Source organism: Cucumis sativus, chromosome 1 (assembly GCF_000004075.3).
Source record: "Cucumis sativus cultivar 9930 chromosome 1, Cucumber_9930_V3, whole genome shotgun sequence".
Taxonomy (NCBI): Eukaryota; Viridiplantae; Streptophyta; class Magnoliopsida; order Cucurbitales; family Cucurbitaceae; genus Cucumis; species Cucumis sativus.
In genome coordinates, this window is record NC_026655.2 from 3,583,772 (window position 1) to 3,598,848 (window position 15,077).

The 15,077-nt window shown below is 32.8% G+C and overlaps 2 protein-coding genes across 2 annotated transcripts; one reads left to right on the top strand and one right to left on the bottom strand.

Annotated features, from left to right (window-relative positions):
• Positions 1-2,237: 2,237 nt before the first annotated feature.
• LOC101219466 (probable arabinosyltransferase ARAD1) lies at positions 2,238-5,418 on the top strand. The gene is made up of 2 exons (XM_004137536.3): positions 2,238-3,884; positions 4,648-5,418. The coding sequence occupies exons 1-2, from the start codon at positions 2,922-2,924 to the stop codon at positions 5,167-5,169; spliced, it is 1,485 nt and encodes a 494-aa protein (XP_004137584.1). The 5' UTR covers positions 2,238-2,921; the 3' UTR covers positions 5,170-5,418.
• A 2,168-nt stretch (positions 5,419-7,586) lies between these two features.
• LOC101217964 lies at positions 7,587-11,511 on the bottom strand. Its single transcript, XM_004137363.3, has 9 exons — positions 11,338-11,511; positions 10,710-10,760; positions 10,272-10,566; positions 9,551-9,622; positions 9,029-9,096; positions 8,681-8,837; positions 8,408-8,488; positions 8,236-8,325; positions 7,587-8,106 (listed from the first exon to the last, which is right to left on the bottom strand). The coding sequence occupies exons 3-9, from the start codon at positions 10,542-10,544 to the stop codon at positions 7,984-7,986; spliced, it is 864 nt and encodes a 287-aa protein (XP_004137411.1). The 5' UTR covers positions 10,545-10,566; positions 10,710-10,760; positions 11,338-11,511; the 3' UTR covers positions 7,587-7,983.
• Between the last annotated feature and the right edge of the window lie 3,566 nt (positions 11,512-15,077).

Genomic DNA, 15,077 nt, shown 5'->3' on the forward strand with positions numbered 1-15,077 from the left:
TTTCAAATATGCTAATAAGCTTTTTTTTTACTTTTTACGTTTTAACTTATAATTAACTTTCATCTTAATATGAAGACAAAAATGGGATGTGACACAATAATAATAATGTTGCCCTAGTTAGGATCAATTACTTTGGTTTCATTTTGTTTGCTTTTTCCACTTTTTGTTTATGCCCAATTCATCTTTTTCTTTTATTAGAGGTATGTAATGAGAAAAATAATGAGAGCAAATCATATAATAAAGTCCAACCAATTTAAGCAATAGATATAAGTATTTGTATTTGTCCAAATGAAATGGTAGGAATAATGCTTTAAATCTTTTGATCATGAAAAGAGAAACAATCTTAACCCTCAATTTTATACCTCTTAATTCACAAAATTAAACGTTATAGTGTTCAATGTAAATAGAAAGTAAATAATTTGGAATTAAAAACGATAAAGGTTAGGAAAGTTTGAGTGGCATAATCGAAACGTTTACCCAACAAATTTAAAGATGTATATATTATTGGATATACAAAGTAGTTTTTTTAATAGCAAAATAAAATTTATTATTTATAGGTTAAAAGTAAAATTACAATATCAATTATTGAGTTGTGTTTATTTTGAAATTACAAATTTACGTATCTTTGTTGGAGTAAACTTTAACATACATCCAAATAAGATGATATTTACTAACAAGAGCTTCGAGTATATTAGTAACTCCGAGATAGGTGGTTCGATTATTCCCTATCTTCGATTATTATAGTAAAAGAAAATATAAAACGGTATCCATTACAATTATGAATAATAATGGATTTCTTTGGTAAAGAGATGACAATACATTTGGGCTCAAAAGTTAAAGGAAAAGCCCAATATAATTGCCTTGTATAGGATCAAAGCCCAGTCCATTGCCCAAACTCCTCATTTTACAATTCAACGCTAAGATTAAAATAAATAAAGTTTTGTTTAAATACAATTAAAATATTTATAAGCTATATTAAAATTTTGGATTCTTTTATTAAGTGTCTATTTAAAATTCTTAAAGGAAAAACAAAATTTTAAAATCTAAAATTATTTAGTTTTTCTCGTATATAAATTTTACAAAATGATTATAATATTTTTTGAATTAAAACAAAAATATATAAAATTTAAAGTTGAAAAGGACCATATATATATATATATATATATACTTAGAGTTATTAGAAAAGCCAAATGAAAAAAGAAAATCAAATTTCAAATTGTAAAATAGACAAAAAAAGAGAAACATTTGAAATTTAATTTAAAAGTTGTGGAGTGACCATTTAGCCCTCCCTCCCTACACAACAAAACTCTTTAGGTTTGGCCTTCCTTAGTTTTCTTCAACCCTTCACTTTCAATTTAAAAAAAGTTTTGAATCCTTAATTATCAAAATTAAAACCACTTCTCACTACTCCCAACACTAATTACTTCCTTAATACTTCTAATCAAAAAGTGTTAATCTCAATGCATTTTGTAATTTTCAAAAAGAACAACTCATTTTAATATTCCCTTTCTTTTATTTTTTCACCTTTCATCTCTATCTATCCTTCTACTTTACACCTCCTTTTCCTACTTTAATTTCTTCTTCAATCAAATTATGAACGTTTCATTATACTTTACAATTATAACATTAACATACACACTAGCTATAACATCAAAACTTTAGTCTAAAATTAAATATATATATAAAAAAAAAAAAGGTCATTAATTGAATGCTTTTGTAATGGGAAGTATATATCATATATGTTACAACATGCAAAAAGTTGCTACTTCCAAACACATCACATCACATCCATCTTTTTCCCACTTTTGCCTCTTCTTCTTCTTTTCAACCCAACAGATGCCTCTTTCTTCCTTTTCACAATCTAATGCATAATTTCTTAGTTTTCCATCTATACATGGGGAAATTATTTTATAGAGATGAGAAAAAAGTAAGAGAATTTATTGGTGGAATAAAGTGATTGTGAATTGTTAAATAGTAAAGGAGGAATTAAATAAGTTAAGTCATACATTGTATGTTTTATGCGCATGAGATGAAGCATAGGGAAGGGTAGGTTGAGAGTGTTTGTTTCATGGATTGCATTTAAAAGAAGAAATGGCACAACAAAAGCTTTTCTCAACTACTTCACTATGAATAGCAATTATTACAAGGTTAAGAAGAAATGAGGTTAAAAGAGGTAATTTAAATCATATAAATGTGTGTATTTAGGATAATTAATGAGGTGATTAAATGGTAACCATGCAATAAATACTAAAAAGAGTGGGGGTAATGAATGGAGGATTTTGTATTTTAGTTTAAAACCACTAGAAAATGTTGATAATAGTAATTGGTCAAAGCGTATAAAATGGGATTTTCTTTTTATTTCGAAGTTTGTTTTGTTTTTAGTTTCATTATTCGCCGTAGAAATTCATAGCCTTTCTTCTTCCAATTGATTTTTCATCATTAATGCTTCAGAACCCAGATGACTTTTCATCTACAATCACCTTCAATTGAACCTCCTCTTCTCTGCTGCTCGCCACTACCATTTGTAAGCTTTACCTTATTCTCTCTCTCCCTTTCTCTCTCTGTTTCAAAATGCAAAACCACAAGCTTCTGGGTTCTGCACAAATCCAAAGCTTTCCGTAGCTGTCATTTCTTCTGAGTTTATACATACATTACCCATTTGAATATATTCTGTGAAGTGAACGGATTCTGCCCTTTTTGTTGTTGAGAGGATTGGGTATTGGATTGGTTTCAATGGGTTTCTGAAAAGTTCTTTGATAGATGCGAAATGGGATAGGATGGGATGGGATGGGATGGGATGGGATGGGGTCCCTTTTGACTTCATTTCTGAATGAAAGTTGCTAATTTGTTTGACAATGGCAATGCTGGATTGTTGTCTGTTCTAATTTTCTGAATTTGTAACGGACTTGTTGTCTTTAGCAATGTCGGAGAAAAGCATGCTTCCCACTAGGTTGTTTTTGTACTTGATAACCGTATCTATGTTCCTTCTAATCCTTTCTTCTGTATTCATTCTACAATCCAACTATAATTCATTCTTCCCCAGTTCGGTACTCAAGTTTATTGTTGTTAATAATACTTCAAATTACCTAAAGCCCAATGTGGAGGATGAACCAATGGAGCTTCCTACACAACCTGGGGAAGCCAAAGAAGCCGTTACAGATAGGGATGTTGATTATCCAGTTTCTAATTTTGTCAAGGATGAAGTTTCTGTAGAAAATCAGTCAGACTTGGGTTGTGATCCTGCAAAGGCTCGTTTGAGAGTTTTCATGTATGATCTTCCACCTTTATACCACTTTGGGTTGTTGGGATGGAAGGGAGAGAAGGATCAAATTTGGCCTTATGTCAGTAATAGAAGTCAAATCCCACCATACCCTGGTGGGTTAAATTTACAGCATAGTATGGAATACTGGCTTACACTTGATCTTTTATCATCGAATGTCCCGGATATGGATCATACTTGCACTGCGGTTAGGGTGAAGGATTCAAGTCAAGCAGATGTCATTTTTGTGCCTTTTTTCTCATCCTTGAGTTACAACCAACATTCTAAGTCACATGGGAAGGAGAAAATCAATGTGAACAAGATATTGCAGCAAAAGTTGATTGATTTTCTGTTTGGTCAGAAGGAGTGGAGGCGAACAGGTGGAAAGAATCATCTCGTAATTGCACATCATCCGAATAGTATGTTGGATGCGAGAAAGAAACTTGGCTCGGCTATGTTTGTGCTTGCAGATTTTGGAAGGTACCCAGCTGCGATTGCAAATATTGAAAAAGATATTATTGCTCCTTACAGACATATAGTGAAGACGGTTCCTAGTTCTAAATCTGCCACATTTGATGAGCGTCCTATTTTGGTGTACTTTCAAGGAGCTATATACAGGAAGGATGTAAGTCTTTCTGCGCCTTTGAGAAACTTATTGATGTGCTATTACTTCTCAGAGGTTCTTCTCTTTTTATCTTATTTTCTGGCAAGCAATCTAGGTTATGCCTAAATTATGTTCTGCATTGGTGTTTCATATCATTTCCTAAATCCCTTTTGTTTGTGATCGGAAATGCATGATTATGATCCCTTATATGTTGGACTTGGTAATCTCGTTGGAAAAGGTATATGATAGAACGTCCTTTTTGGTTTATGTATGAACTTGATGTTTAAAGCAGGGCCATGAACAGTAATATTGCAGGTTCATGGTAAGAAGAATATTTTGATACTCTAACTAAATCATTATGATCTCAAATTCAATGCATAATCGGACTTGGATGATCTTTTGCTGATGAGTTGCTTGCAAGCAGTGGTGACCTATAGCCAACTGTTGATATGCAGGTGAAAGGAATCTTGAGGAGTACTAAAAACTAAATATTTAATGCTTTGTTGGATTCATCTGCACCTAATTAATCTATGGAATGACCAATCCTGTTATATACAGTGCAAAAGAAATGACATGCATTAACATACTAAACCAAAGAATTATCCTTTGTTACGTATGGCTATTTAAATTGCTTTTCATCTGCTTAGTTTGGTTTCTACTGTTGCATTGCTTACCTTTATCATTTTTTCTTAGATCCTTTTTAGCGACCCTGCGTTCTTACAATAACTGATAACATTTAAGTTGATAAAATTTATTCAAATTTTCTGTTTGAATTTGTCTTCAGGGAGGTGTAGTTCGCCAAGAACTATATTACCTTCTGAAAGATGAGGAGGACGTTCATTTTACTTTTGGAAGTGTTAAGGGGAATGGAATCAACAAGGCAGGCCAAGGAATGGCCTCATCCAAGTTCTGCCTCAACATTGCAGGAGACACCCCCTCATCAAATCGACTTTTTGATTCTATTGCAAGTCATTGTGTTCCTGTTATTATAAGTGACGATATTGAGCTGCCATATGAAGATATCTTGGACTACTCAGAGTTTTGTGTCTTTGTTCGAGCAGCAGATTCTATAAGGAAAGGTTATCTACTGAATCTTCTTCGTGGAATTGGACGGGAAAGGTGGACAAAGATGTGGGATAGAATAAAGGAAATCGTGCATGAATTTGAATATCAGTATCCATCTCAAAGTGGTGATGCTGTTGATATGATTTGGCAAGCAGTGTCACGTAAAGTGTCAAAAATAAAATCTAATCGGAATAGGAAGAACAGGTACAGTAGATCTCAACTTCTCCTAAAGAACAGTTGATAATGAATTTAATAATCATAGGAAGTTTTGTAGTCACGGAGATCTGTCATCCCTTCTCCATGTTGCTGGTATCATGAATCTCTTAACTCAAAACAGAGTAGTTTTGAGATTATTGGCTGTCTAGAATCAATCTTTACTCGATTATTCATTCAGTTAACTTGTAAAGTTCATTGCAGCCTTAGACCTTATCATCTTCATTCTTGTCCAGTTTTTGACAGCATACATAATCAAAGGTCTTTTTCTTAAAAACACCAGGAGCAGTGATCAAATTGTGTAAATCAAAATAGGAAAAAATGATTTGGTAAGAAAACTGACAGAATAAGATCGACATTCACTTCCCTACAATCCAATTATTAAGAATTGTGGTTACTCAAGTATAGATCATTTTTAACTTTTTAGGGCCATTCTTCAACTTGATAACTTTAGACTCGATTTAACGTGACATGTCTGACATCTCAAATGAAAATTTGATGAATAATTGTCATCTGATGATATTGTCAACAGACATGAGAAACAGAATGAGGGCTTGGAAAATTGTTGTCAGATATGCATAGCTCTTGCTTAGGGAACTCTAGTGATGAACGTAAAACTTAACAAATAAAGCATGGAAAAGAATATATATATATATATATATAGAAAACATGGAATACATTTTTCTACAGAGCATCTACCTATTTGTATGGCAGAAGAAACCTTTTTTCTTTCTTTCTTTTACATCTAATAAAGCTGTTTGGTTTGTTAGAGCTTTGGGTTTGTACATCACTGAAGCTACTTACCCAAGTAGATGTAATCTTCAATTCTACAAGAAAGCTGCCAACAATCTTTGATAAACTATCTAGGATATCATCTTTTCATCAACAGGGCTTCCCAACATTCTATTTTTCTTTGAAAACAAACGGGTACGAAACGTCTTTGTATCTTCTTCATTTCTTCTTCTCAACATTTGTTGTGGATAGGATCAGATCCTCTTCGAACCCTTCTTTTGTTCAACTGGGTTGGATCTAAACCTGTGGAAGGTGCTGGAGCAAAAGCCAGCATTCTTCCCCAATCATCCTCAACAGATACATCCTTCACAAACTTGAAGCTATTGAAAATGGGAATGTGTGCTTTATCCCATCTGAGTGCTAGATCAATGTTTGTCAACCCATTGGTTCCTTCTGGTTGAAGAGCCAAAAACCAAATACAGAGAAGTAGCATGGTCACCCTATGGATCAAGAACCCCATTTGTACTTAAAACCAGAAGAAGGATGAAAGTATTTGTGTTCGATGAGGAGGGAATGGGGAGGAGAAGGATGTGTCTGAGATATATGCAGAGCCAAAGTTTAGGATGGGTCATTGTAGTAAGAAGTTAGGAGTTCCATCTTTTATGGGATAGGAATAGGATGACCAAAAAGCAAAAGACATATTTGGGGCCCAGAACATGTGTAGGGAAATCTAAGATTCATCTTATGATAAGCCTGCAAAAGAAGCAATATGAGGCTGTTTTTGAGAGGGGCTTTGACAGGTTTGAATTTAAAAGGGGAAAAGAAAAGAAAAGGTTGAATGGAACAATATCTTTGAGAAGACAGGGAATACGGATCTTTTTCCTTGTGATGTGCATTTCATTAGTTCCTTACATTTTGTTCCAATTTTAGGATTTCCCTTTTGGCTTTTTTACCAGACCAAGACTGGTCTCACTTAGCTGTCATTCCATGTCATCAAACCACAAATCCCAAACTGAATTATCAAGTCTCTAAACATCATTATAGCAAATGATAAATGCCTTAACATTTTAATCTATGTAATCATGTGAGAATAATAGGACACTAATCCCCTTTTCTTCTGTAAAATATCTCTTTCTGGCCTGCAGGAGTAAAAGAGAGAAAGAGAGACCCGAAATGAATAGACACATACCCCTCCAGAGACGTTAAACGAGAGAAGGGGTACAGAGCTTCTACCGGAAAGGAAAAAAAGAGGAAGCTTTTTTTCCTTTTGGTCCTTGCAAGAAAATTTGGTCTTGAGAATCAGTCTAGTGTTCTCATTCTATGCTTCAGTGGAGCTCTTTAATGCTTTTATTTTAGGTCCCTTTTGGCTGCCCAACCCTCGACTGAGACCAAACTCCTTTAATTTTCCCTTTAGAGCCTATGAAGACTGACCATCTTTGAATCACCCTCCCTCCTCTCCCAATTGTTTCATTCATCAACTTAGCTTAGCTTTCGTATGCCTTCAGCTTCCACACCCTACTTTGTTTGTTTAAAATTGCCTCTCAAGAATAGGTTCCTTTAATTAAAGATCATGCAAGCTAACTAAAGTGCATTCTAGACATATTTTATAACATGATAAACTAAGAAAAGCCCTTCCAAGTTGAAACTAATATGGAATAATAGATTGCTTGGTCATCTATGGTAAAGTTACATATATTCTAAAGAAATGGACCATGAGACAACTAGTGTGTTGAAACGTATTCATCGATTAAATTTATTACAACCCAACATCTTACCAACTTAAACACAACTCAAGGAGATAAATCTATAGTTATACAGGAATAACTCTTGAACAAAGAAACTCAATTCTCTGGTGCAACCATCACTGATTAGGTGATATCCAGAATTATATACAGACGTAACTCAGAAATTGAGGATGATAGAATGCAAGAGACAGATTGAAAGCAGTACGAAGAAAAAACTTGTGGAGGATGCTAAGAGGAAGATAGTAAATTACAGTTTACTGATGAAAGTTTTTTTTTAAAAAAAAGAAGGTGAAATACAGTAGAATAAATTTAGGTTGGAGTTAAAATATATATAAAGCCTCTCTGCACTCCATAAAGAAACGTTATTATTGGAGTGGCTCTTGATGGGGAGTAACCACAGGCCCAGGAGCAATGGTAAACTGAAGGCTTTGGCCTTGCGCTGCCTGCAGCATAAATGCAACTTCAGTTGCTGCAAGTGCTGCGGCTTCCTGTAAGAAAAGTAAAAGATCAGACAACAAAATAAATTCAGGTTTTGTTCATAAAAATTTAAAGCACAAAAACGGGAAGATTATTAAAGTTTTGTAATGTAAAGCATAAATTCAGCTCTTTGTACAAACCTGTCTTTGTCTTCGACGCTGTAGTATGCTGATGGCCCACGCCATTATGTAGCAGGGAAGAAGAAACCCAGCAGCTCGCAGCAATAAAAGCTGTCAATGTATATAAAAGTTAACAATAGCCAGTACACAAACTTAAGTGTTAAAGGGCAAAAAAATTCAATGTCTTACTTACCGAGAAGAAAGTGTAAGCATCATCTTCTCCATCACCATTTGTAAGGTACAGAGCGTGCCTCAACAGCAAAAGAGCCAACAACTGCCATGAAGCAACAGTAATAATCAACATTATGGAGCCAAACTACAGATGTTAATTCTAATCTTAACAGATAAATATTCGGAGAGAGATATGAAGAAACGGTATAAAGCTACAGAACATCTTGATGTTGAAAGACTCAAACCAAGTTTGGATTAACAAAATTCAGCATCTAACAAGGAATTAGAGTCTCACAATCAGAGCAGCAGATCGGCAAAATGCCGTTCCATTCGCACTAGCATCTGCATATTCATCGTATTCTGCCTCAAGAAAGTGACGTTCTGCAGCTGCCATAGCCAAAAGTCGTGGATCATTCAAATCTAAAGCAGTTTCAGAGACTGCCCAACCTTCACTGCAAATGCATTTGAGGAACAGAAAATCAAAGATTAGATCTAACAACATCCGTAGTAATAGCAGTAGACAAGATAGAGGAGTTCAAGAAGCAAAAGTTAGAATGAACAATAATAGAACCTTCAGAAACTGTGTTAGTAGAAATTCATGAACCAAAATATACATCATTAAGCTAGGTGAACCAAAACTTGCCTCACATCAATGGTGGCATCTTCCGATCGAGGGGGTGGTACAGGCAAGGTATAACCAGGCTGATAATTCTGAAAAAGAGGGAATTAAAATATTAACATGTTGATTTGACCTTCCCAGTACTTGGAGTAAAATGTGAGAATCAAGATGCAATTTACATAAGTCAGAGGAGAGGGAAAGTTTGGCATCAGCATAAGTTAGCTTCAGATGTCATTAATATTTATGCAAGCATTCAAGCACAAGCTCTTATTGTGCAAAAATAATATTTCATAATGTATTAACACACATCAACCTTCAACTTAACCACCATCTACATCATTTTTCATGAGCCTGGCATGTACACGTGATAATAACAATGATTCACCATGTACAAAGGTGCAGCCATTTGTAGCTTCCAAATAAAAAGGTTGTTTCTTACTAACTTCTTGGTTTGACTCATCGATTACTAATCAGCCAAAAGAATCCCTAGAAACTAAATATAACAACAAATATTCCAGATTTTCTAACGGTCGTGATATAATTTACCTGATGACAGATTTCACAAGTTATATCTCCCTTCTCATTGCACCATCGCTGGACACATTTCCTGTGAGCATACTGGAAAAGAGAAATGAATAGAATCAGAAACATCTAAAACAGAACAAATTTATCAGTAATAATAATAACAATGATAAAATCAGACTTCTCCAAAGGAATCAAGGCACGGGGTTTAATTAAACAACAAATCAAGGGTCTGGCTTGAAATGTGGTATGTCCTCTGTCAGGGAACTACACTACCACAGCCCAAAAAAAAAGGTTTCTTTCCAATATAACTTCTAACAGAAAGAACATATTATACATTGCCATCACACTATAAGATCCCATACTCTCAACTCAAACCAACTAATGCAAAAATACAGATGACAATTAAAAATTGAAAATAACTCTTTTATCGTGCTCTCTTCTGACACGAGTCAAGTCAGGTAAATGCCTCTTCACATTTAGAAGCTAGAAATGGTGTGCAGAAGCAATAAAGACAATCAGGATTGGCTCTTCGTGCCCCTTTAAGTTAAGGGAGCAATGCAAACCAACCACCAAAGGATTCACAACTTCATGGGGAGTAAAGTAATACAATAACTCTACAACACGTGTTACATTCACAAAATATACTCTTCTTTTAATAAACTGTCTATTGATCGGCGAACCATTTTGTTAAACTACAAGGACCATTGCAATAGAAGTGTTAGCAAATGGTACCTATACATACCTTCAAGCTGCCACTGCAAGCACAAGGAACCTCCAAATTCTTAATGCTGTCCTCTTCCTGACATATTCGACATTCAACTGTCTGAATAAGGGGGTCTTCTTCAGATCCATCATGTTCATCCACATCTTCTACAGCAATAGCACAAACAGGTGGCTCCGAATTTTGAGAAGATGAAGATTCTAAAGAAGATCCTGGAGCAGTAGTTCCCTGCAGCGACTGTAAACTTTCAGGCGTAATGAGGCGGTCCACGCACAAAACCATGTGATCACCCATTCTTGTACAAAAACAAAAGTTCCTGCATCATCAAACACATTACATTAACAAATGACAAAATATTTCCCTTAGTTCACATCCAAAAAAACTAAAAACACAGAGATTGAAGTTAAGTAACTTTCAGTAACACATCCATAAAAATAAAGCAAAGAAAAGAACACACACCTTCAAACGTATCTCTTGTGTTCAATTTCCCTCAATTCTCGAAACCCTCAGCTACAGAAAAAGAAAATCCACAAAAAAAAAAAAAAAATTCAAACTCCAACTAATTGCATCATAAAAGGCAAGGGTCACATTCTTAAAATCAACTCCTCCCCCAGAACAAAAGATATCATTTTTCCGATCAACAACTTTTGAAACTATATTTTTCAAAAACAGTATATTCCCCCACTAAAAACAAAAGATGAGAAAACCCGTTCTTCTAAAACAATCCAACTACAAAATCAGCACCTTTCTGCTACAAAACGATCGCAGCTAAAATGTACACAGAAAAAAGTAGAAAGAAATCCCCCAACTTTCCCTCACCCCACCTTATACTTACAAGCCATAAGAACCCCCAAAGTTCAAAATTTTCAAATTTCAACCAATTGCTAAGCTTCACAAGAAGAACCCAAAACCACACCCCAACAAAAAAGGCAAAAAAAAAAAAATCAAACCCACAACATGCAATTCCACAGAAACCCCTAAAACCCAATGATCACAAGAAAAAGCAGACAACAAAAATGTAAAAGCATGAAGAAGGAAAATGAAAGTTGAATAAGAATTAGATTGAAGTTGAAGTTGAAGAAGAAACCTTTCAAATCAAAGAGGTTGGAAAAAAAAAAAAAAAAAAAAACGAAGAAAGTCTCAGCTCTCTCCCTCCCTCCCTCCAAAAAACTGTGTATCGGTGGACACTATCCGCTTGTTTGGAAGCCTTGTGAACGAAGGGGATCTTTTTGAGTTTGTCTGTCTCTCTGGGACTCGGTCTTCTCTCTTCTTTTTTTTCTTTCTTTCTTATTTTAATTTTCAAGTTGGAAAAGGTGCGGACACTCCGAAGCTAAGGTTCGGTAACGTTGGTGTAAAGTTAAGGTTACGTTGACGTTAAATTAGTTTTGGTGAAAGTGAGAAGGCTCAGTTAGTTTATTATGACGGACGGCAGAGAATCAACGTTTTGGGTACAGATTTTTCCACAATACCTCTGGGTCCCACACCCACCCCTTCCCCTTTCCCAATCCTCTTTTTTGGTTTTCTTTCACTAAATTAATTTTTTTCTTTCTTTAGTTCTTTGATTTTCAACTTCAATTTTTTTTTTCTTTCATTTTTCTTATTTGGAAACTTTCTCCCATTTTTATTCATTATTATTATTGTTATTATGGAAATTTATTAAATAATAATTCGTATTTCCATATTTCATATAAATGTTCATTTTTATTTCTCAAAAATAGATACTAATACACAAGGAAATAATTGTAGATGAAAACGGGATGTAGTCTTAGAGGTGAGAATTAAATTTAAGATTTATTAAAAATATGTTAACTAAAATTCAACAAATTTATAAATATTTTTTTTTATTGTTTTAGATAATAACATAATATTTAGGATTTTTTTTAAAAAATATAAGAACCTACCACGAAAAATACCAAAATTAATCATTAATTGCTTGAATATATATTAACAATTTTTCACAATCTTTTATATTTCACACAATATAACAATCCAAATTCAAAAAAAAAAGAAAAATTGCAAGAAAAAGATGATGAAAGAAAAAAAATACTTGGCACAAGATAACAACTCAAGTTTGAAAAAATGAAAAAGAAAAATTGCAAGAAAAAGACAGAAAAAAAATTGCATAACAAAGAGGATGGGGATGGGAAAACCTAAAAGAGTAGCCGATTTAATGAATTTTTTTTATTTTGTTACAGCGACGATAAATATTTGAGATAGCTGCAAATTTAACAATTAGATTCAAAATAATTAAGTATATAGCAACATTTTAAAAAAAAAAATGCAAATATAACAAAATTTGTCAAATTTTATCAGTGATAGAAGTCTATCACCATAGACCATGTTGCAAATATGGATCTATCACACGAGTCTATCAGCGATAGTTTTGCTATATTTACAAAAATTTTAAAATATTGCTACATCCTTAATTATTATTCTTAAAATGTTCATCAATTCCAATTTTCGTATGTTTTGTTATATTTATTAAAATAAACCTAATATTTAGGTTAAAAAAAAGTTTCTCCTCACATTTTATTTTCTCATATCTTATGAGAGACTTATTTTTCATATAATCAAATTAATTGAACAATAAATAGTTGGATGGATATGAGGTATTTTTCTTTAATAATGTGTCTAACAAAAAAATACAACATTTAATTTTAAAATTTATATTACAAATAATATGTTAGTTGAATCACGCTTATTTTAACATATAAATGTAAAATTTTAAAAACAAAATTTACATAAATAGAAGAAAACGAAAAGTATTTACATCCTATAACAAAAAAAAAAAACATGGATACTTTGGACTATGGACCGTAAATAATTTGTCAATTCTTATATTTCTAAAAATCTTTCATTTAAATATTAACGAGACCTACCATCTAGCTAATGTAAATCTTAAATAATATTAATTGTGATGATGATGATCCTATAGTCATTATCATAAATATTGTATAAATTTCAATACAATAAATGTATAAGAAAAGTTCCCTAGAAAAACAAATGCATAAAATGAAGACAATTTGCCTTTTTCTATACCCATTTTCAAATCATCTTCTCTTAGCATTTTCTAAGGGACAAATTACCAACATTAAAATCCAAAATCATCCTTATGTGATAAAACCACAACATATATTTATCTTAATAATCACTTCTAGAAAAATAAAATAACTATTGATATTGATATTAAAATAAAATTGTTTGTTTGTAGTTTGGAATATAAAGAATTTAATAATTTAACTATTTGGGAAAATGGAGTAGGTTTTATATATATTAAAAGAAAATGAGAGGGAAATTCCCATTTGATTAATGTATTGACTTTGACATTTTCTTAGTAGAATAATAATGATGGTTTTGTTTTAATACTTTATTCTAAAAAAAACAATACATTTACAAATTTACATTTCTATTCTAAAAAATCCATATTAATTGCTATACTATTTTTTCATATTTAGTTTTTCCTTTCCAATTTAGTATCTTCCTTTCTATGGTAACATTTTCCAATTTAGTGTTCCATCATTGTTCAATATAAAAGTTAGCTTATAATCAAGCAAATACTATGTCAATTGAGTTATTATTCAATTGTAACATTTTATAAAAAAATGAAGCATTTCAAAGTGTATATATAGAATTAAACTTTTAATATTATTTATTGCCTTTCATCATTTATATTAAAGTAGTTTAATCTTAGCTTCCCATCTGTTCTGTTTATTATTTTTTGTTCTTAAAGAAATGGTTTCTGCTTTCTGGAATCTTAGAGGAGGAATCATCAAGAGTATTAATCATTATGTACAGCTTCATGATTCCTTTTAATATTTTTAATTACATATGTTTGGTTTGACACAATGGATACTTCTTAGTTCTTTCACATATGCATCTTTCATTTTTATTATTCACTATGCTTAAAACTGAAATCCCACCATACAAATAATGGTAATAATGTTATAAGATGTGTTCTCTTCAAGCTTTCTTACGTGTCTTTTTCTATCTTACGATATCTTTCCCTCATCATCTTCTTAATTCAAGAGCGATTTCAAATGACTTACGAGTTTGGTCCTTTTTAGGAGTGATGGTTTAGTTTGTGTTGATGTGTGGGGTTCATTAGTGGTTCGGTTCAAGTAGGGACTTACATTTGGTGGATAAACTATTTCAAACTTTTGGGTACATAAATGACTTACGAGTTTTGTCTTTTTTGGGAGTGATGGTTTAGTTTGTGTTGATGTGTGGGGTTCATTAGTGGTTCGGTTCAAGTGGGGACTTACATTTGGTGGATAAACTAATCAACGTGTTTAATACAGAAGAAAGTTGCTGATATGTTTGTATTTCAGTACAATTTCTTTTCTTTTGACTTTTCCATTGAAATTTCATCTTCAATTATTGCCTACCTACTTTCATCAATTTTCTTATCTGATTTCTCAAATGATGGAAGCCAATCATTTATTAATACCTGCCCTCTACTTGCTGTAGACAGGGGCTGCATCTAAATGCATCCTTTGTTTTTCAGATATTTTGTCATGGTATGCACTCGTCCCTTTGCTTTTAGGTGACTCCATTTTTCCGTTAATGTGAGACTTTGTCTATACTCATAACAGTTGGGAGATTAAAGACTCGTTTCAATATTGTACTGTTCGCAAGTTCTCATGACTTTATACACTTTTAGATGACTCATTTTTCTAACTACTGTTTTAGTTTCTATATTGAACGATTTCTGTCAATGGTCCTTGATCTTCCTCCAATCAGTTGAAGTAATTTTCTTCTAATCTCTTGAAAGTGAGGAAGTTTGAGTAAAGATGGTTTTTTAGATTTGCTTTAGCCATTGAAAGAGAT